General features: G+C 38.7%; 1 protein-coding gene and 2 non-coding genes across 6 annotated transcripts in view; 1 reads left to right on the top strand and 2 right to left on the bottom strand.

Annotated features, from left to right (window-relative positions):
• CCAR1 (cell division cycle and apoptosis regulator 1) overlaps nt 1–23589 on the bottom strand; it is a 65930-nt gene that overhangs the window by 9007 nt on the left and 33334 nt on the right. For all 4 annotated transcript variants that reach the window (XM_032312237.1, XM_032312235.1, XM_032312234.1 and 1 more), the window contains 7 exons: nt 23134–23300; nt 22188–22398; nt 21287–21370; nt 19661–19846; nt 11918–12109; nt 8032–8271; nt 6939–7050 (listed from right to left, as the gene is read on the bottom strand). In XM_032312237.1, the coding sequence (XP_032168128.1) occupies nt 6939–7050; nt 8032–8271; nt 11918–12109; nt 19661–19846; nt 21287–21370; nt 22188–22398; nt 23134–23300 (1192 nt within the window). The remainder of the gene's footprint in view (nt 1–6938; nt 7051–8031; nt 8272–11917; nt 12110–19660; nt 19847–21286; nt 21371–22187; nt 22399–23133; nt 23301–23589) is intronic.
• On the top strand, nt 15679–15781 carry LOC116573798. Its single transcript, XR_004279007.1, has one exon. It is a non-coding gene; the product is annotated as a U6 spliceosomal RNA (small nuclear RNA).
• On the bottom strand, nt 23432–23496 carry LOC116573817. The gene has a single exon (XR_004279023.1). It is a non-coding gene; the product is annotated as a small nucleolar RNA SNORD98 (small nucleolar RNA).

Below are 23589 nucleotides of genomic sequence, written 5' to 3'. Positions count from 1 at the left end.
GATTTTATTTTTAAATAATCTCTATGCCCAATGTGGGGCTCAAACTTACAACCAAAGATAAAGAGTTACTGACTGAGGGGCGCCTGGGTGGCTCAGTGGTTTAAGCCTCTGCCTTCAGCTCAGGTCATGATCTCAGGGTCCTGGGATCGAGCCCCACATCGGGCTCTCTGCTCAGCGGGGAGCCTGCTTCCCCCTTTCTCTCTGCCTGCCTTCTGCCTACTTATGATCTCTATCAAATAAATAAATAAAAATTTAAAAAAAAAAAGAGTTACTGACTGAGCCAGCTAGGTGCCCCTCCAAATCCCTCTTTTCCTTATTAAGGGCTTGTATGTATTCAAGTGGGAAGACAGTAAGTAAAAAGTAGTATAGTAGAACAGGTTCTGTAAGCAAAAAAAAAAGGACGGATAAAGAAATGTGTACTGGTGGGAAAGTCTGCGATTTTAAATAGGGCTGGGTGCAGAGCAGGCCTTGTTGAGAAAGTGATAGTTGAATAAAGACTTCCAATTTGAAAGCATCAGGAAGGTGGATCTCTGGGAGTTTGCATGCAGAAGGAACTGTCAATGCAAATGTCCTAATACTGGGCCATCTGTAACAGGTTCAAGAAGTCAGGATTGTCTTCCGTGCAAAGAGCAAGTAGAGAAGAGTGTTAAGAAATGAAATCAGAGGCTTGATTTTATAGTCTTAGAGGTCACTGTAAACACTGGCCTTTTACAGAGCGAAATGAAGAGCCACTGAAGGAGTCTGAAAACAAAAGAAATCAAACAAATAAATGACTTAAATTTACAAGGTTATTCGGGCAATTGTGTTAAGAGGACACATTAGAGAAGGAAGTAAGCAAGGGAACCAGGTAAGAGGTTTTTATTTTTTTCATTCTTTTATTCTTTAAAGATTTTATTTATTTGATAGAGAGAGTGAGAGACACGCTGGGGCCAGGGGCAGAGGAAGAAGAAAAAGCAGACTCTCTGATGAGAAGGGAACCTAATGCAGGGCTTAATCCCTGGACCCTGGGATCATGACCCCAGCCAAAGGCAGATACTCAACTGACTGAGCCACCTAGGTGCCCTCAGATAAGAGGATTTTAAAATAAACTAGGCAAGAGACACATGGCTTGGATTAGCGGAGCTGGTGAATACAGTCTGTTTCTGGATATGTTTTTAAGACAGAGGCAATATGACTTCCATATAGACTGGAGATGGGATTATGACAAAAAGAAATAAGTTTAGAGTGATTTCTAGATTTTAGCTTGAGCAACCTGAAAGATGAAACTGCCATCAAATTAGTGGGGTAAAGCTGAGGGTGGAAGACTTGTTTGTCTTCTGATGAAGGGGGAAAGCAGTTGTTTTAGACATGTTTATTTTGAAATGTCACGTAACTTAACCAACTATGTCAAGTAGGCAGGTGATTGACAAGAATGGGAGAGAGGTGTGACTTAAGATATAGATTTGAGAATTGTCAGCATATATTATTTAAAGCCAGGAGAATGGATTAGACCACCACCAAGGGAACTACACAGCAGAGAAGAATAAAAACAAATGAGAGCTGGAACATTCTGACATAGACAAAATAATGAGGAAAACTGTTAGTGGATTTAATTAAGGCAGTGAAAGAACTGTACTAGAAGAATGGGGGAAAAACAGGGTAATAAAAAGGATTAACTTCCACTGGACAAAATAGGTTATGGAAGATAAATCAATCAATACTGATATATGTATATTATGTCATTGCCATGGAGGTTATTAGAACAATTAAGACTAGATATTATATGGCTAAGGTAGAATATGACATTATTGTTAATTTTCTTATGTGATTACAGAATTGTGTTTAAAAGAGTATCTTTTCTTGACAAACCATAAGTGACTCTTAATCTCACAAAACAAACTGAGGGTTGCTGGGGGGAGGGGGTTTGGGAGAAGGGGGTGGGATTATGGACACTGGGGAGGGTATGTGCTTTGGGGAGTGCTGTGGAGTGTGTAAACCTGGTGATTCACAGACCTGTACCCCTGGGGATAAAAACATATGTTTATAAAAAATAAAAAAAATAAAAAAAAAAAAGAGTATCTTTTCTTAAGAAAGTTGAAGAATTCCTATTTTTTAATGGGTCAGAAATACACACAAACACAACATGAATAAGGCAGAATATTAACAAATCAATTGTTGGATATGGACTGTTCAATGCACTATTCTCTCAAGTTCTTTAATGTTTGAATATATTCCTTCTTTTTTTTTTTTTAAAGATTTTATTTGTCAGAGAGAGAGAGAGAGAGAGAGGGAGCACAAACAGGGAGACTGGCAGGCAGAAAGAGCAGATTCCACTGAGCAAGGATCACCCCCAACCCAAGCCGATTAGGGACTCAATTCCAGGATCCTGGGATCATGACCTGGGCCGAAGACAGACATTCAACTGACTGCGTCACCCAGGAATCCCTATTTTTGAGTATTTTCATCAACACAAAGGAAAAACAAAATACTGTGGTAGAACCAAAGGTAGAGGCAAATCAAAAAATACCTTAAGTAGTAGTAATTTTCAGAGATATACACTATTTAAAAACCTCTTATAATATTCTCATCTGAAAAAAGGAGTTTGTTTGGATTTTTTTTTGAAGACTTTGACAGAGAGAAAGATACCACACAAGCATGGGGAGCGGCAGGCAGAGGGAGAAGCAGGCTCCCCAGCTAAGTACGGAGCCCAATGTTTTGACCTGAGCCAAAGGCAGGCACTTCGCTGACTAAGCCACCCAACAGCCTTAAAAAAAGGATTTTCAAAATCGCAAATCTATATGGAGATTGACAAGTACTCAGTGGTATTTCAGAGGTACTTTATGGCTGACATCGATGACTCGTTGGGACATTTGCTGTTGTTAGTTTTGGTTTTGTTTGTTTTTAAAGATTTTATTTATTTATTTAACACAGAGAGAGAGAGAGAGAGAGAGAGAGAGAGAAACACAGTGAGAGAAGGAACACAAGCAGAGAGAGTGGGAAAGGTAGAAGCATGCTTCCCGCTAAGCAAGCAGCTCGATGTGGGGCTTGATCCCAGGACCCTGGGATCATGACCTGAGCCGAAGGCAGCGGCTTAACCCACTGAGCTACCCAGGCGCCCCGCCATCCCCCCTTTTAAAAAGATCTTACTGGGCGCCTGGGTGGCTCAGTGGGTTAAGCCGCTGCCTTCGGCTCAGGTCATGATCTCAGAGTCCTGGGATCGAGTCCCGCATCGGGCTCTCTGCTGAGCAGAGAGCCTGCTTCCCTCTCTCTCTCTCTCTGGCTGCCTCTCCGTCTACTTGTGATTTCTCTCTGTCAAATTAATAAATAAAATCTTTAAAAAAAAAAAAAAAAAATAAAAAAAAAATAAAAAAAATAAAAAGATCTTACTTACTTACTTATTTCTTTTTAATTAACTTTTTTAAAGATTTTATTTATTTGTTAGAGAGCAAGCACTCGCACAATCTCACAAGCAGGGGAAGGAACAGGCAGAGGAAGGAGGCTCCCTGCTGAGCAAGAAGCCCAATGTGAGACTCAATCCCAGGGCCCTGGGATCATGACCGAGTTGGAAGTAGTCGCTTAACAGATTGAGCCACCCAGACATCCCCTATTGTTGTCGTTTTTAAGTAAAACTTTGTGCCCAAAGTGGGGACTGAACTCCTGATCCTGAATCAAGAGCTGCATGCTCTACCAACTGAGCTAGCCAGGTGTCCCTAATCTAAGTATTTCGAATCATTCCCATTGGTGTCTTTTATTAACCTGAGTGATAAACAGGTGTTTATTTTCATTAGTCTTATTTTTAACATTTTTTAAAAAGATTATTTATTTATTTATTTGACAGAGATCACAAGTAGGCAGAGGCAGGCAGAGAGAGAATGGGGGGGGGGGGGGTGGAAGCAGGTTCCCTGCTGAGCAGAGAGCCAGATGCAGGGCTTGATCCCAGGACCCTGGGATCAAGACCTGAGCCTAAGGCAAAGGCTTTAACCCAATGAGCCACACAGGCTCCACCCCCCACCTTTTTTTTTTTTTTTTAAAGATTTTATTTATTTGAGAGACAGCACAGCTGGGTAGGGGGCTGGGGATGCACAAGGAGTCAAAGAGGGAGAAGCAGACTCCCCGATGAGCAGGGAGCCCTACATAGGGCTTGATCCCATGAATCTGGGATCATGACTTGAGTCAAAGGCAGACACTTAATTGAGACACCCAGATGGCCTAGTCTTTATTTCTTAAAAATTTTATTTATTTATTTGACAGTCAGACAGACACACACACAGCGAGAGAGGGAACACAGGCAGGGGAGTGGGAGAGGGCGAAGCAGGCTTCCCACTGAGCAGGGAGTCCAATGCGGGGCTAGATTCTAGGACCCTGGGACCACTACCTGAGCCAAAGGAAGAGGCTTAATGACTGAGCCACCCAGGCACCTTTCTAGTCTTTATTTTTTTTAATAAGTTTTTATTAAGTAATCTCTACACCTCACGTGGGGCTCAAAATCACTTGAAGATCAAGAATTGCACATTCTAGACTTATAAATAAAGTATTTTTAAAATTCAAAAAAAAAAAAAAAAAAGAATTGCACATTCCACCTACTGAACCAGCCAGGCACCCCTAGAGTATCTTTTTATTTTTTTAATTATTATGTTAGTCACTACACAGTACTTCATTAGTGTTTTTTTTTTTTTTAAAGATTTTATTTATTTGACAGAGAGAGAGAGAAATCACAAGTAGGCAGAGAGGCAGGCAGAGAGAGAGAGGGGAGGAAGCAGGCTCCCTGTGGAGCAGAGAGCCCGACTTGGGGCTCGATCCCAGGACCCTGGGATCACGACCTGAGCCGAAGGCAGAGGCTTTAACCCACTGAGCCACCCAGGCGCCCCAGTACTTCATTAATTTTTGATGTAGTGTTCCAAATACAGTCTTCTTTAGCCAACTAATTTTAGTATATTTTTAAATTAGGGAGACTGTCAAACATGGAAAGACTACACAGAATATGTTCTTCCTCAAGAAACTATGCAATCTTTAAAATCTTTAAAAACAAACAGGAACTATTACCCCTTTATGACACAGAGCACATTCCTCAAGTTGAGTAAGTATTAATTACATACAGAACACATTACAATAAAGAATAAACATTTCTTGGGGTGCCTGGCTGGTCCAACTCTTGATTTTTGGGTCATGAGATTGAGCCCCATGTTGGGTGTAGAGATTATAAATAAATAAATAAATAAATAAATAAAGAAGCACATCTAAAAAAAAAATCCTATCATACACAGATGTCAGAGGGCAATACTTAAGGGTCTGCAGGTTGCTGCACACCTTGGTACCAGATTAACTTTTTTTTCTTTGTAATAAAGACTGAGTACTCCACACTGCACAGTAATTCCTCCCAGGGTTTTAATGTTTTTATTTTCAATACCAAGTCTGAAGAGTTGGTATAGCTACAGAGAAACCGGCTTCCTTCAGAGAGCAGTACTTTGGGTGGGGAGGACAAAATCCCTATGTATTTGAACATTTTCTAATTGCTTATTTATTGTATTCTGTGGTGTGGCGGTATGGCATAAGTACACAGAAGTCATCACCTCAGAAAGTAGCTTAAAAAAAATTTTTCCCCCTCAACACCATGATTTTTAAACATTTTTTCCAGCATTCCTAGGTAGTCCAATCCCAGGTAGGATTTTTGTCCTACAAAATTCCTTGGGTTAGGGGAACCTGGATGGCTCACTCATTAAGCATCTGCCTTTAGCTCAGGTCATGATTCCAGGGTCCTAGGATTGAGCCCCGCATCAGGCTCCCTGCTCAGCAGGAAGCCTGCTACTCCCTCTCCCACTTCCCTTCCTTGTATTCCCTCTCTCACTCTTTCAAATAAATAAATGAAAGCTTTAAAAAAAGAAAAAAAGAAAAAAAAAGACCCTTGGGTTAGACCTATGGGGGTCTGACTGGTGTTAACAGTAAGGGAGGGCAGAACTGGTGCGGGGACCATGGAGCAGGCTGACGTGGTTGCTGTGGTACAGAGAAGCCAGCTTGTTTACATGCTCGTCCTATTACTGCTTACCTTAAGCAGAAAGTGCCTGTTAGGATCTATTTTTGAAGGTTTATTATGTATGTCTGGTTCTCAATTCCAACAGTTTACAAGATCTAAATAAAATGCTAAGTTCTACCTTAAGAAGAAACCCTCTCGACTATTTTTTCTTTTTTTGAAGATTTTTTTTTTTATACCCTCTCAACTATTAGTAAAATATAGATTTTTGGGGTACCTGGGTGGCTCACTGGGTCAAGCCTCTGCCTTTAGCTCAGGGCATGGTCTCAGGGTCCTGGGATAGAGCCCTACATCAGGCTATCTGCTCAGCAGGGAGCCTGCTTCCCCCTCTCTCTCTGCCCACTTCTGATCTCTCTCTGTCAAATAAATAAATAAATAAAATCTTTAATAAAATATTTTTACTAGAGGCGCCTGGGTGGCACAGTGGGTTAAAGCCTCTGCCTTTGGCTCAGGTGATGATCCCAGGGTCCTGGGATTGAGCCCTGCATGGGGCTCTCTGCTCAGCAGGGAGCCTGCTTCCTCCTCTCTCTCTGCCTGCCTCTCTGCCTACTTGTGATCTCTGTCAAATAAATAAATAAAATCTTAAAAAAAAAATTTTTTACTAAAGAATATTTTACTGTTTCTATTCTAACTAAAAAAGAAAAAAATATTAAAATTAGATTGCAGAGGTGCCTGGGTAGCTCAGTGGGTTAAGCCTCTGCCTTTGGCTCAGGTCATGATCTCTGGGTCCTGGGATTGAGCCCCACATCGGGCTCTCTGCTCAGCAGGGAGCCTGGTCCCCACCCTGTCCCTCGCCTACTTGTGATTTCTGTCAAATAATACATAAAATCTTAAAAAAAAAAAAATTACAGACTGCAATTATACAAAGCCATCAAACAAAAATTGTATTTTTCATCCTAAGAAGAAATAAGTAAATTTGAATCATACATACCATCTTCTTCATCCTCAGCTTCTTCTGCTTCCATTGGATCATATTCATCCTGATTATTATCTTCCTCAGTTTCATCATCATCTTTAGAATCATCTTTTCTTTTATCTTCTTTCTGTAATTTAAAATGCCTTAAATTAAGCAAGATATCTGCCCAAACATTAAATGACTACAATCAATATCATTAAATTCATTAAGTTTACTTGAAATAGAATCAAATCATAAAATTTTCTTAACAATACACTTCAAAAATAAACTATCAGGGTGCCTGGGTGGCTCAGCCATTAAACCTCTGCCTTCAGCTCAGGTCATGATCCCAGCCTCCTGGGATCAAGCCCTGCATCAGGCTCTCTGCGATGGGGAGTCTGCTTCCTCCTCTCTCTCTGCCTGCCTCTCTGCGTTTGAACTACTGTTCTTAAAAAAAAAAAAAAAAAAAAAAAAAGTGATTATTCACATATATGTAAATACACCACCATGCTATATACCTTCAGTTAAAAAAATAAATAAATAAATTATCAGAAACTAGTTCTAGATGTTTATATAGGCTTAATTCAAAGACTTAAATTTTTTTTTGAAGAGTTTATTTGACAGAAAGAGAGAGAGAGAGACAGTGAGAGAGGGAACACAAACGGGGAGAGTGGGAGAGGGAGAAGTAGGCGTCCTGATGAGCAGGAAGCCTGACCCAGGGTCAGGCTTGACTGCAGGACCCCGGGATCATGACCCAAGTTGAACGCAGGTGCCCAACGACTTAGGTTTCTTTTTTTCTTTTTTTAAAATTTATTTGACAGAGAGAGATCACAAGTAGGCAGAGAAGCAGATGGCTGGGGGTGGAGGGCGAGGAGGGGAATAGGTTCCCTGCTGAGCAGAGAGTCCAATGCGGGGCTCAATCCCAGGACCCTGAGATCATGACTTTAGCCGAAGGCAGAGGCTTGACCCACTGAGTCACCCAGGTGCGTCCCACGACTTAAGTTTCTAATAATACACTAAAATCTTTAAGTTTACCCTTTACATTTTGCTTTTCTGGTGGAATTCATCATCATTTGTTATACTTGGGAAAACTTTGAAATAGGTTGCTGGTAGGGAAATAATTACACACCTTCCTTTCATCTCTATCTTCTTTTTTATCCTTATCATCGCCGGATTTTCTCCGTTTGGGTTTTGGCTCATCAGTTTCTTCATCCCTGTCTTCTTTTTTATCTTTTCTCTCATCTTTTTTGCTTTTCTTTTCCTTTTCTTTTTTGTCCTCTTTCTCAGGAAGAGATAATAATGACTTGTATATTCTGACACCAAAATCTCTTTGAAGCATTTCATTGAAAAGTTCTGCAAACAGTGAAACCTACAGAAAGATACCAACAGTAATCCAGCCAACTTTAATAGAAATATTGAATAAATCCAGCATAATAACTTATCAAATAATGTCACATCTAACATGCCACATCTAACAATTAACATGCACTAGTAAGAGTTACAATAATTGATGTCAATGATGCTAAGGATCTTCAAAAGACTCAAAACTCTCCTGAAGATATAAGTACTATGTTTAGTATACTTTTGGCCACATTTTAGAAACAATAATCAAGAATTTGACAAATTTTGAAATGAGATTTTTAAATTTGAAAATGAGTAAGAAAGAAAGATTTGTATTATACACAGCAATTTATCTTCATGATAAATGTATTTTATTTATTTACTCAAGTTTTCCTGAAATACCTACTGTGTACCCTGGATTATTCTAGGCGAAGGAAGCAGATAAAAATCCTGACTCAAATGTACTAACAATCTAATGGGGAAAAGTAACACAACCAGAACAGCATCAAATTTTAAGGGGGGAAAAAAAAAGGCAGCATAACCACAGAGAATAACAAAAAAGCACAGTGTAGTCAAAGAAGACCTATCTGAGTAGGTGACATCAGAAGTGACCTGAAGGTGACAAGTGAATGGGCCACATAGATACCTAGAAAAGCATTTCAGGCAGGGAACACCAATTCAGAATTGTGAATAGGGAGCATGCATTATTACTATGCAAATATCCATGGATAATGACATACTCTCAAACCTGAAATTATACACTAAATTTTCTATATAAATATTTCTAAGTATGAGGTACATGGCTGGCCCAGTCACTAGAGCATGTGACTCTTGATTTCAGGGTTGTGAGTTTGAGCTCCATGTCAGGGGTAGAGATTATTTAAAAAAAAAAAAAAATATATATATATATATATATATATAAAAAAATCTTGGGGCACCAGGGTAGCTAAGTCAGTTAGGATCCAGCTCGATTTCAGTTCAGGTCATCTCAGGGTCATGAGATCAAACCCTGTATTGGGCTCTGCACTCAGTGCAGAGTCTGCTGGAGATTTCCCCTCTCCCTCTGCCCCCATTTCCACTCACACTCACTCTCTCAAATAAATAAAATGTTAAAAAGTTTAAAAATAAAATAACATCTTAAAAAAAATTCTAAGGCTAGTTTTTTCCAACAGATTAAAAAGGTCCAGAGATTGAAATGGCTGAACACAACTCTAAAATGTGTAACCTTTTGCAATGAGCTCAGTATATTTGATAAAGCACTTTAATCAGACCATTTTCCTGATCATAAAAGATAATATAATGTATTAAAATTAAAATTGAATTTATGATCTATTTTTAACTCATGCCCAGACTTTGCACATTTTAAAAATCAGAAATTTATTATCAGTAAAATAACCATCCAAATGTTGAAAACTCAGAGGAGTGTCTGCATAAGCAGAGGGAAGAACAGGCAGAGGGAGAAGCAGACTCCCTACCGAGCAGAGAGATCCCAGATTCTGGGATCATGACCTAAGCCAAAGGCATATGCTCAACTGACTGAGTCACCCAGGCAGGAATCCCAGGAACTAATTTTTTTAAGGTTATTTACTTATTTAAGAAATTTCCACACCAGGGGCACCTGGGTGGCTCAGTGGGGTTAAAGACTCTGCCTTTGACTCAGGTCATGATCCTGAGGTCCTGGGATCGAGCCCTACATCGAGCTCCTTGCTCGCTGGGGAGACTGCCTTCTCCTCTCTCTCTCTCTGCCTGCCTCCCTGCCTACTTGTGATCTCTGTCTGTCAAATAAATAAAATCTTAAAAAAAAAAAATTCTACACCAAATTTGAGGCTCAAACCCAAAACCCCGAGATCAAGAGTTTCATACCCTTCTGACTGAGGTGCAACCTAGAAGAACAAAATTAATTTTTACGTATCTTTTTATGTACAAGCAATGAAAGAGAAAATCTAGCATTAATATTAAATCAGCCAAAAACTTATAGTTTTATAAGTCATTTTTCTTAAATATATTTTTTAAAAATTCATGTACCAATAGGTGCCTGGGTGGCTACGTCAGTTAAATGTCTGACTCCTAACTTTAGCTCAGGTCATTATCCAAGGTGATATCATCAAGCTCTATCTTGGTTTCTGCACTCAGCACAGAGTCTGCTTTAGATTCGCTTTTCCTATCTCTCTCCCTCAAATAAATAAATCTTAAAAAAAAAAAATTCATATACCAAAATGACATTTACATTCTAAATAGACTAAAAGGAAATTAACCCAGAAGATATAAGTGGGGAGGAAAAATGTAAAGGATCATTTTGCTAGCAAATGGCTGTTTCACAAATTGCTTTGTTTCCACTGGAGTAGAATTAATTTGAGATTCTCCCACAGCATCAGTCAGATACATGGTATATATAGTATAAGTAGGAAGTAATACCAAAGACTAATTTTTCCATTTATTTATTCAAATTATGATTAGATGGTAGGCACTATTAAACAAATGGTAATAAAAATAAAATCATGTAGTACTTATTGAAAAACACAGGCTTACTGGAATTATTAATGTTCTAAAGTTTACAAATATTTTAAGATTTGTAATCTTTTATCAGGACCAATAAGCACGCATGTCATGTTTTATAACTGCTTCAGTAATCTTCTATGTTTGTTTGTAAATGTCTCTAGTCTAAGTATTTCATTTTCATCTTCTGGACAATGACCTCTTGCTCAAGTTAAGTCTGGTGCAATTTCAAAATATAATTTATAAAATAAAACATACAAACAAAAGTGTGAAATGTGTTGGTAAGATACAAAAATTGAACACCATTATAAGGTTTCACATGCTATTATGAAATTAATATTCTGGAATATTTTACATTTATTTAAGGAATAAAGTAATCACTTCTTTAGGGATAAAAATCTTCCAATTATTTTGAAACAAACAAACAAACTATATGTTGTAAATCTGCTCTACAATAATGGTAGGAAATAGATTCATTTTGAAAAATAAACATCAGGGGCGCCTGGGTGGCTCAGTGGGTTAAGCCGCTGCCTTCAGCTCAGGTCATGATCTCAGAGTCCTGGGATCCAGCCCCACATCGGGCTCTCTGCTCAGCAGGGAGCCTGCTTCCTCCTCTCTCTCTGCCTGCCTCTCTGCCTGCTTGTGATCTCTGTCAAATAAATAAATAAAATCTTTAAAAAGAAAAAAAGAAAAATAAACATCAATTATTTTTTATCTTACATTTCAGTCAATCACAAGTAAAATTTTAAATCGCGCTGAAAGTTATTTTAATTCTAGAGTAAATAATATAGCATTACCTCATTCCCAAAAGAGGCAATTAGACATTATGTATCATGTGTCTCCTGATATTCTGATGAAAGAACATACCACTACTTACAAGGTTTTTTAAAAAAAATAACAAATCAGAACTTGATTAATACTTTAGAGCCAACTATCAATTTACAAGTACAGAGGACAGAGGAACATTTAAAAAAATACAAGAATGCAATCACCAAAAGTGAATCTTGTAGGAAAAATCAGCTGGTGTTCCCCCTGCCAAAATTAATTGCAAGAAAAAAACAAAGCAAAACAAAAAAACAGAATCCATGTAAAAGGCCATCAAAGAGACTTAAGAAATGTATTAACCAATCAAAATGGGTGTACCTTATTTAGATTCCAATTCAAACTTAAAATATTACCTCAAAGGAATGTTCTTTATTATCCTCTAACCTGTAGTCCAAAAGTACACTCAAAGACATAATGCTACAATCAAACTTTCCACTTTTTGCAGCCCAGTTTGGATGTACAATGATGGCTGGTTCATCAGGCAAAATGTATCTTCTTTCCCGACGCTGGCGTTCCATTTCTTCCTGACGTTTTCTTTCTTCTTCCTAGATATTTGAAATTTTAAGTAACAGTTAAACTTCCATGCACCATATGTTTGTATGTTATGAGATGCACACCATGTTAAAAAGGGGGGGGGGCAAAATTCCCATAACTCCTTATGGTGATTATGCCAACCATAAGGGATGGGAAGAAAGTTCAAATTTAGCAAAGGAGACAGAGGCTTCTACATTCTACAGCTCCTACTTCTCTGGGTTTCCGAGCACAAGAAACTAACTTCTACAGAGAAAAAGAAAATACTTACGTTATCATTATATATACCAGGGATGCCTGGGTGGCTCAGTCATTGTCTGCCTTTGGCTCGGGTCATGATCTCAGGGTCCTGGGATTAAGCCCCACATCGGGTTCCCTGCTTGGCAAAAAGCCTGCTTTCCCTCTCTCATTCCCCATGCTTGTGTTCCTTCTGTCTCTCTGTCAACTAAATAAAATCTTTTAAAAGTATTATATAAAAATTATATAAACCAGATTCTGGAAAATAGTGTCAGCTCCATCTTCCTGAAGCCCGACTTTTAAAAGGGAATACTCTAGATACCGAAACCAACGTTCAACATTCATGCACATTCAGAACAAAAGAAGGTGAAAAGGTATTCCCACGAATGCCAATACACAAAAGAGTGGGAAAAAGCCACAAGAGCCAAAAGCCCTATATGCTACTGGCACCTGTGTAAAAGGAAAGCAGAAGGAAACAATGAGATTGTCTGATGGATCTAAGAACAGGAAAACCACAAAACAGTCAAAAGGCATTCACTGGTAAGTGAGGTCAATTTCATAACAGCAGTTGAAACTAGGCAACGTTTTGCTCCCAACAATACCAAGTACAAGGAGCCTGTGTTAAGATCTGAAAGGGCCTAGAATATTTTAGTTCTATGAACTTGCAAAGATGATTTACCATGGCATCCACAGGGTCTCAAACTGAGAAGAAATTTCTGAAAGTAGTATCAATAGTGAGCAGGAAAGCAATTACACAGACATGGGAGGAAAAAGTCCCAACAGTGACAGAAGGGCAAGAGAGACTGAAATCTTAGAAAGCAAACCACGATACTTTTGGGGTTTTTTTTTTAAACATTTTATTTACTTTGGGGGGTGGGTGCCACAAGCCGGAGAGGGGGAGGTGCAAAGGGAGAAGCAGACTCCCAGCTGAGCAGGAAGCCTGATGCAGAACTCGATCCCAGGGCCACGGGATCATGACCTGGGCCGAAGGCAGACACTTAAGTGAATGAGCCACCCAGGCACCTGCAAACCACCACAGTTTTAAACAGAGTAAGAAAACAACATAATATAAATCTTTTTTTTTTTTTTTTTAAGATTTTTATTTATTTGACAGAGATCACAAGTAGGCAGAGAGGCAGGCAGAGAGAAAGGGAAGCAGGCTCCTCGCTGAGAGAGCCCGATGCAGGGCTCGATCCCAGGACCCTGGGATCATGACCTATCCGAAGGCAGAGGCTTTAACCCACTGAGCCACCAGGCGCCCCCAGATTAGAGATCTTTATGAAGTTCGGAAAAAGTGATCTTAAGAAACCTTTTTTTTTTTTTTAAGGTTTATTTATTTGAGAGAGTGAGCGTGTGAGTACATGCAGGCTCCCCCCCGAGCACGGAGCTCAAAAGGGGGCTCAATATCATGACCCCAAGGTCAGATGACCTAACCTGAAACCAAAAGTTGGTCCCTTATTTGAGCCACCCAGGGCCCCTTAAACAACCTCTTCTAATAAAATGTTAGGAAAACTAAATCCGCCTTAAAACGAGCAAAAGAAAGTATTGAGGTCAAGTCCTATAGAAAGTTACTATTTAAAAAAGGAGAACAAGGAGAATCACATCCCTACAGACAATGAAAGTGGGCCAGAAAAACAGGCACAGAGAAAAATCTTAACTATTTTAAAACATACTGAAAGAGATTAAGATCTTACAAGATATGAAAGAATATAAATAAGAATTATTTTTAAAAAATATTTTATTTGAGAGCGCAAAAAAGAGAGAGAGCACAAGCGGGGTGAGGGGCAGAGGTAGAAGCAGGTTCTCTGCTGAGCAGGGAGCCTAACATGGGGCTTGATCCCAGGACTCCAGGATCCTGACCTGAACTGAACGCACTTAACCAAATAAGCCACCCATACACCCCAAGACAATATAAATAAGAATTTTAAAACTAAAGATGAGGTGACAGAACATACGAAACAATTACAGGGAGCCATCCAGGTGCCCTAAAAACATGCTTGTAGATAGCTTTTTTCTTTTTAAGATTTTATTTATTTATTTTGACAGACAGAGATCACAAGTAGGCAGAGAGGCAGAGGGGGTAAGCAGGCTCCCTGCTGGGCAGACAGCCCGATGCAGGGCTTGATCCCAGGACCCTGGGATCATCACCTGAGCCGAAGGCAGAGGCTTTAACCCACTGAGCCACCCAGGCACCCCTAGATGAGTTTTATTCACAACACCCAAAAGGTGAAAACAACTCAAGTGTCCATCAACAGATTAACAGATAAACAAAATGTAGTATATATATGCAATGGAATATTATTCAGCCATAAAGAGAAATGAAGTTCTGGGACGCCTGGGTGGCTCAGTCGGTAAGCATTTGCATTCAACTTGGGTCATGATCCCAGGGTCCTGGGATTGAGCCCTGCCTCGCCCTCTCCATCTGCTTGTGTTCCCTCTCTAGCTGTTTCTGTCAAATAAACTAAACAAAACAAAAAATGAAGTACTGATTCTGCTACAACACGGATGAACTCTGAAAACATTATGCTAAGTGAGAGAGACCAGACACAAAAGTGCAAATACTGTATGACTCCACTTCATGAGGTAAATTCAGAGACAGAAAGCAAAACAGAGGTTATAGAGTATGGCAGAAGATAAATATGGGGACTTACTGTTCATTAAATATTTAAAATAATTAAAATAATAAGTAGAGTTACCCTCCAGAATAAAATTCTTGATGTATAAAGTAGGGATAGTTTCACAACACTGTAAATGTACTTAATGCCACTGAACTGTACACTAAAAATAGTATATAGTTATTTTTATGTATATTTTACCACAAAAAAATCTGTTAGAGAAATTTTGCTTGGAAAAAAGGGATCTAGGGCACCTGGGTGGCTCAGTCTTTAAGCATCTGCTTTAGGCTCAAGTCATGATCCTAGGGCTCTGGGATCCAGCCCCGATTTGGGCTCCCTGCTCAACAAGAAGCCTGCTTCTCCCTCTCCCACTCCTCCTGCTTGTGTTCCCTCTCTGTGTCCCTCTCTGCCAAATAAATAAATAAATAAATACTTTTACAAAGAAAAAAATAAATAAAAAACCAAAAGGCTTTGAGAGAGAGAAAGCACAAGCAGGGGAAGGAATTGAGGAAAAGGTAGAAGCAGGCTCCTTGCTGAGCAGCGAACCCAATGTGGTACTCAATCCTAAGACCCTGGGATGATAAACTGACAGCGACTTAAAGGCAGACGCTCACCTGAGTTAGCCACCAAGGCACCCCCCATAACGATGTTTAAAAACAAACAGGTACCCATCAGAAGATGATAGGGAACCAATTCAATACCCTGAAAGCTGCATAAAGTAAATGAAAACAGTGCTTGCTTCGTAGCACATATAATAAAATTAGAGTAACATGGAGAAGATTAGCATGGGCCTTGCACAAGGATGACTCAATTAAGAAGACGGGGCGCCTGGGTGGCTCAGTCGGTTAAGCGTCTGCCTTCAGCTTGGGTTGTGATTCCAGAGTCCTGGGATTGAGCCCTGCATCAGGCCCCTTGCTCAGCAGAGAGCCTGCCTCTCCCCGCTGCTTGTGATGTCTCTCTCTTTCTAAATCTCTCAGATAAATACAATCATAAATAAATAAATAAATAAAAAGGATGGCTGGTTGGCTGAGTCATTAGGTGTCTGCCTTTAGCTCATGTCATGATCCCAGGGTCCTGGGATAGAGCACTGTGTCAGGCCCCTTGTGCAGCGGGAAACCTGCTTCTTCCTCTCCCACTCCCCCTGCTTGTGTTCCCTCTCTTGCTGTCTCTGTCAAATAAATAAAATCTTTAGAACAAATATTAAAAAAAAAAGAAAAAAGGAAAAGAATCAAGGATTGATCCTGCCTTCTTTTGTATAAACTTACAAAGAGGTAAACAATACCACCAGGTAACCAAACAGAAGATGAGGAAAATATGTGAAAAGAAAATGGTAAGAATTATCACCATTTTTCAACCCCAGTGGCTGCTAACAACAAAATGTGAAAATCAGCTTTTTTCTGCCTTCTCTATCTACTCTTTTGGAACAATTCAATTCTAAAGCAACTCCTCCAAGCAAAGCAGGTGTCTACACAGGGGATGGAAGCTGCCCAGTTACCAGATATTAAAATCCAAATAGAGCAAGGGCATCCACATAAAGACAGAATACAGGGTAGGGAATCAGACCAACATAGAGTAAAGAGGGTATCCAGAAAGGAGAGGGAATGCAACAGACAATTGAGTAAGTAAATAGATTATTAAGTACAATGGAAGCTATGTCTCTCATTACTGGACAAAGAATCAGATATATAGAAAGGGAGAAACTGGGGCGTCTGGGTGGCTCAGTGGGTTAAAGCCTCTGCCTTCAGCTCAGGTCATGATCTCAGGGTCCTGGGATCGAGCCCCACATCGGGCTCTCTGCACAGCAGGGAGCCTGCTTCCCTTTCTCTCTGCCTGCCTCTCTGCGTACTTGTGATCTCTCTCTCTGTCAAATAAATGAATAAAATCTTTAAAAAAAAAAAAAGGAAGAAAGGGAGAAACTGAAATGAACTCTGGTGTTGGGAACAGAATTGGAGATACTAGTATAAATTTACAACGCTCAATACACACAATATCTACTAACAAGTACAGATGTAAATACATATATATGTATAAACATTAAGTATAAACAAATATATATCTGTACCATAGCTCTGTTCACTGACAAGGGTTGTCAGCAACACAACAATGATACCAATGAGTATATCTTGGCTTCTAAATATTATTACCTTTCTTCACTAAAAAGTATCAGGGTTTCCTGGGAAAATGGATGATTTCAGTGCCAGGGCAGGGATAGTACTCAGTGAAACTGCAACACTGCTTTGTGCTATAAAATAATTAAGTCCTCAAAATATGATGGAGAGCATGCCAAAGGACACAGAAGCCAACTCAAAAGGGCTCCCACTGGCCAAGTGAGACAATTTCACTGTCAAGATAAATATTTATAATCTAATGAATAAGAAATCACAAATCAATGCACCTCTGAATAACAAGGCAATTCTACATGATCACAAAAACACTATCACGGGGCGCCTGGGTGGCTCAGTGGGTTAAAGCCTCTGCCTTTGGCTCAGGTCGTGATCCCAGGTTCCTGGGATAGAGCCCCTGCATCGGATTCTCTGCTCAGCAGGGAGCCTGCTTCCTCCTCTCTCTGCCTGCCTCTCTGCTTACTTGTGATCTCTGTCAAATAAATAAATAAAATCTTAAAAAAACAAACAAACCCACTATCACATCCGGGAAATTAAGCCCTGCTTCAGTATTATCTAATATCACATCCATATCCATAACCAAGTATACCCAATTATTCCCAAACTACTCTTTATGGCTTTATGCCTCACTGAACTTTGACAGACAGAGATCACAAGTAGGCAGAGAGGCAGGCAGAGAGAAAAGGGGGAAGCAGGCTCCCTGCTGAGCAGAGAGTCCAATGCAGGGGCTTGATCCTAGGAACCTGGGATCACGACCTGAGCCAAAGGCAGAGACTTTAACCCACTGAGCCACCCAGGTGCCTCTAAACTCTTTTAACGTAAAACATTTTTCTTTTGTCTCTCACTACATAGACATTTTTTTCAAGAGTTCAGACAAGCTGTTCTGTAGAATTTTTCACATTCTAAATTTATCTGATGGTTCGTTCACAATTAGATAAAGGTAAACATTTTTGGCAAGATACTTCATAAATGATGTATACTCCACAATGCATCACATTACGAAAAACATTAGTTTCTCCAATTACTGGTATTCTAACATGTTTCTTGTATTCCTATATTTCAAATTCAAAAAGAAATGACAGGCTTCTGCATCCAGGAATTACCTTAATTATCCAGAGGACAAGATGGCTTGAATCTATAGTCTCAGAGCCTTAAGGACACAGAGCTGTAGAAGCAGCAAAATTCTGGGACAAGCATTTCACTAGAACTCAAATCTCTGAACTTAATGCCTCAATCCAATTTTCTCTCATTTTCTATATCTAAGATATACGAATAACTTAAGTAAACTCTATGCTCAATGTAGTGCTTGAACCCATCACCCTGAGATCAAGAGTCTCATGCTCTAATTACTGAGCCAGCCAGGTGCCCCAAACATATGAATAATTTATTTTCATTTTTAAAAGGAAAGATTAAAAATACATGACTTGGAAACAACTCAAATGTCTCTCAAGTGGAAAACCAATAAACTGTGATACATCGATACTACGGAATATTATTAAGCAACAAAAAGGAACAAATTAGGGACGCCTGGGTGGCTCAGTTGGTTAAGCAGCTGCCTTCGGCTCAGGTCATGATCCCAGCGTCCTGGGATCGAGTCCCACATCGGGCTCCTTGCTCCGCAGGAAGCCTGCTTCTCCCTCTGACTCTGCCTTCCACTCTGTCTGTCTGTGCTCGCTCCCGCTCGCTCGCTCTCTGACAAATAAATAAAATCTTTAAAAAAAAAAAAAAAAAAAAAGGAACAAATTAGTGGGTACCTGGCTGGCTGTCAATTGGGCAACCAACTCTTGATTTTGCTTCAGGTCCTGGTCTCAGGGTTGTGGGATAGGGCCCTAATAGGCTCTGTGCTCAGCGTGGTGTCTGCTTAGAATACTCTCCCTTTCCCTTTTACTCCCTTTATTCCCCCACTGAGCTAATAAATAAAAGCTTAAAAAAAAAGAAAAAAGTAGAGATATATACAACAAAATGGGTGAATCTCTACTGTATTATGCTAAGCTGAAGAGGTCAGACTCAATATACAGTTCCATTTCCATGCTATACTAGAATAGGCAAAACTACATGGAACGGGTCAGTGGCTCTGAGAGGCTGGTCTGGGAGGCAGAAGGTACACATGGAGAGAGGAAAGGGCTTACAGAGGGACACAGAGGATTTTTAGGGGGTGGCAGACCTCTTTTATATCTATTTTTTTTTTTTAAGATTTTATTTATTATTTGACAGAGATCACAAGCAGGCAGAGAGAGAGTAGGAGGCAGGCTCCCTGCTGAGCAAAGAGCCCAGTGCGGGGCTTAATCCCAGGACCCTGGGATCATGACCTGAGCTGAAGGCAGAGGCTTTAATACACTGAGCCACCCAGGCGCCCCCTGTTTTATATCTTAATTGTGGTGGTGGTTATGAAACTATATGCATTTGTCAAACTTGCCAAACTGGTTGAATCTTAAGAGTTATGTGGTTATAACTTAAAAAAAATATATATTTTAGAAAGAAGAGCAAGCAACCAGGGGGAAGGGGCCACTATAGTTTTATCTTAATAAAAGTATACACACAGACATATTTCAAGAACTCCTTATAAACCAATATATTTAATAGTATATACCTCTTTATCATCTTCAGATTTCCTATCATCCTCCTCTTCCTCTTCTTTTTCTGATTTTTCTAATTCCTTTTGTTCTTCTTTTTGTTCTTCTACTTTAAGTTGTTTTGTCAATCGGGCTATTAACTGGGATTTTAATCCTTTAGAACTAAGAGCTCGACTTTCTAATTCTTTTCGGAGATCATTTACCTAAATACACAGAACATAAAAACACAGAAAAATAAAATGGGATACTGAAATAGGGAATAAACTATGCACTTATCTTTTGTGTGGTTTTTTAAAATGGTGAAAAATACACTTGTACACCTCAGAACACGTTTATGAAAAGGCAAACTGATAGAATATTTTTCAAAGATAATCTATAACCTGTTTTAAAATGCTTTTTTAAAAAAAATTAATGCTCTTTGATACAGAAATTCTAATGTATATCAATTTACCCTTAAGACATATTCTGAACACTGTGAGAAAAAAAAAGAAAACGAAAAACCAAACCTCCACATATTTCACGTAACAGTCCCTTCCTCAAAAATGTGAAGAATCTAAACATCCAATAAAACATCATAATACCACATCAACTAGATGGGAGGAATACAGAACACTGAAAAATAATTACATGGGAAACACCAACCTTAAAAGGATGAGATTTCCAATATTTTAAATGTGATCAGAACCAACCAACCAATCACAAAGCTTATACACATAAAAAAATAATAGAAAAAATGCATTACAATTTTAACAGAGGTTGTGTTTGAGTTATAGGTTTGAGTCACTTTTATCTTTTATTATTCTATGTAGGTACCAGTTTTTAAAATACATTGTATTTATAATCAAAAGAAATATGAGTTTTAAAATAAGAAATTTAACAGCAAAGCCATCAGTTTGATATCCTAGGATACAGACTTAATCTTCCTATGATATATATTCTCTACTTATTAAAAAAAACAATGTGGGTTAAAAAAAAAACTAGTCTCATAAAAAGGAAGAAAATCAGTCTTTTGCTGATAACAGAAGTTTAAAAAAGGGTCAGCTTTTTTGTGTTAAAAATAACAGTCTGCAAAATGTTGTGCTCTTCTGATCTATGTAGAATGTATATGCATAGAATTTTATGGGTCTACATTCACATTATAAGCCCAGAAATGAAAAAGTACAGAATGATAATAGGTCCAAAGACATTGGGGGCCAAAGAAAAACTAGTACAGCTTAACCAATGCTTTTCAAAAAAGGCTTTTTAATTATTCCTTCCCAGTTCAGATGTGTATCAATCTACTTTTTAAATATTATTTCAAAAATTAAAATAATCTCAATAATCCTTCTCCTGTTTCTTCCCTTATCCTTGAATTTAAACTACTTAAGTGCAGAAATTCTACCTACTTGGTCAGTAGTCAAATAAAAAAATGATGTTACTCACACTATAGATACTTATATATTACATTTGACAGATGCTGACTGAACTGATTTATGAACTCAACCTTTACTTAATCATTATACACACACACATAAATACAATATGGAATATTTATATAAAATCAGTGGACTTCATTTTTAATGGTTTTTTTATGATAAAACATTGATCTCATTCTCTATTCTTGCCAGAGATTTCACATTAAATACCATTAATTTCAAAGTTACCTTCATTGTCTTTGGATCAAGTTTAGACCAATGGGTAGGAGTGGAAATTTCTTTCGCTTCACCATCATCTTTCTCTTCTTCATCCTGATATACAAAGTTAAGAACATAATTACTATTCTGAAACCTTAAAATAAAGGTAATTTATTTTTAAAAGTCTGTTGCTGATCTGTGCAAGGTCACAAATGTTTCAGATTGTCTTCTCCTAAAGTTATTATTTAGGCAAGTCCACGTACATACATTCTACCACTTTTAACTGATCACAAAGACACTCATCAGCCAATCAAAGCCAGATCTGTGAAACACAAAAGGGTGATAAATTACAACACAAAGGATATCAGGGATGCACAAACACTGCCGGTCTCCACTAACCACACAGTGTGTGATCTTGCCCCAATTTTCAAGCCACCCAAAGTTAAGACTGATTTAGTCAGACCTTTCAAATGTACCAAAGACGATGCCACATAGCCTGAAATGCCAAATCTCTCAGACTTGTGGTTGTCCAATTTCAAATATCCATGACTAGAACTGATGACCGTGAAAGAGAAAATTTTTTAAATTTTAGAAAATGGCAAAATGTTTAAAATGGCTTAATACTGAATCTTGCTCAACAACTGGTCCCAGATTCCAGCAACTAGACCTATGATAAAAACAAAATTCTGTGCAATTTAAGCACAACTTATTTTCCTTTGAGGTCTCAGCACTCTTAAAGTTAGCATACTAGACAGATTTTTTTTTAAAAGAAAAGAAAATACAACTATACTGCTGAAAGCTGGATTACCAGTCGCTGTTACCAGTTATGTTCCTCCGTGTGTGTTTGTTATGTAGTGTGTGGTGTGCATTTGTGCCTGTGTTCCTGTGCCTGTGAGAAGCGGAAATAGAAAAAGGGATTAGCGTTCAGTGCCTGTTCTCCATCAGCCTCCTTGCGTTCACCCTGAAGCTTCTCGACCAGCTGCTGCTTGTATCCTCGGGAGAGGGTTTCCCACTCTGAGCGGGTGGGAAGGCAATGCCAAACATCCGGGAAAAATAAAACCACTGTCTCCACATGAGCTGGAACTGTACGCCCCTTGTGGGTCTCCTCAGGGCGATGGTAGCGAATCTCTGCAAAACGGTACCTGTTGCAAGGGAAGAAGCATGTTGGAAAAAAAATTCTAAAATACATTTTAAAGACCCTAGTTCACTTGTAGCACATCAAGTAAAGAAATTTTGCTGCAAGGACTTGAGGTTGGTCTAAAGAAAAAAAAATTATAGAAGCCATAGTTCCTCTTTTGGTACATTTGTACAATATTTTATGGTTAAAAGAATATGTTCCCCAAGGCATTTTCAAGTTTGATTATAGAGCTACCCATATTTTAGAGAATACCTGAAGAAGCTGGATAGCTGTTCAGATTTCATGTGCTAAAAAAAGAATATTCTTAATTAAGTCACAAGAAATACACTAAAATACAAAAGACAAATAAGCCTCAAGAGAAAATATGGCTGAACAAAAATAATCAGCAACTACATCATTTTATAACAAAAGAATTATAATGAAATGAAGTTCTCTCTTGACGATCTTCTCCAGCTATGCATGAAATGAAAAATATTTTCAACATACATCCAACTTCCGAAGTAAAGCATAACAAAACATTTAAATAATTTTCAGTTTATTTTGATTAGTTCTTAATCCTTTTCCCCTCCCAAACATTTTTGGCACCAAATAAACTTTTGCTACAAATGGGGATTTTCCTTTGAGATTACCTGCATGATCAAGACTGCTAAAATAAGGGGGAAGGGGAGGCTGACAGATAAGAACATCTATATAAACTATGAAAAAAACATTTCTAATCAAGAAATGAATTGATACTTACCATTGTGTGCATACACTTAGATCAATGCCTGTCAGAGCCTTACAACAACGAATAGCAGTCTTAATCAACACAGAGGGGTCTTTTTCTGGGTCTGGTCCATCCAACGAAGGAGACCAGTGACCTCCAATGGCCATGGCTTCATCCTTGCCTTTCATGCCCACTAAAAACTAATTCAAAACAAAGAATCATTTACATGTATTATGCAATCTGTCAAATTACAGATAAAATACTTGAAAAGGAAAGGTACAAACCTTTCCAATATCATTTTTACTACCTCTGGTATCTGTCAGTCAAGGAAGAGTTCAGTTCATCGTGTTCCACACTGCATTTCAGCAATGGAATAGGATTTACACATCATAACTCATCCTTCTAAAATATTTCTTCAGATAAAGAATTCTTTAAAGAAACAAGCTATAATTCACACCTTAAAGGAATCCAAAGATATACTAATTCCAT

This window comes from Mustela erminea, chromosome 14 (genome assembly GCF_009829155.1).
Source record: "Mustela erminea isolate mMusErm1 chromosome 14, mMusErm1.Pri, whole genome shotgun sequence".
Classification (NCBI taxonomy): Eukaryota; Metazoa; Chordata; class Mammalia; order Carnivora; family Mustelidae; genus Mustela; species Mustela erminea.
Note: the sequence above shows the minus strand (reverse complement) of the source record. Positions and strands in the feature narration are given on the sequence as shown.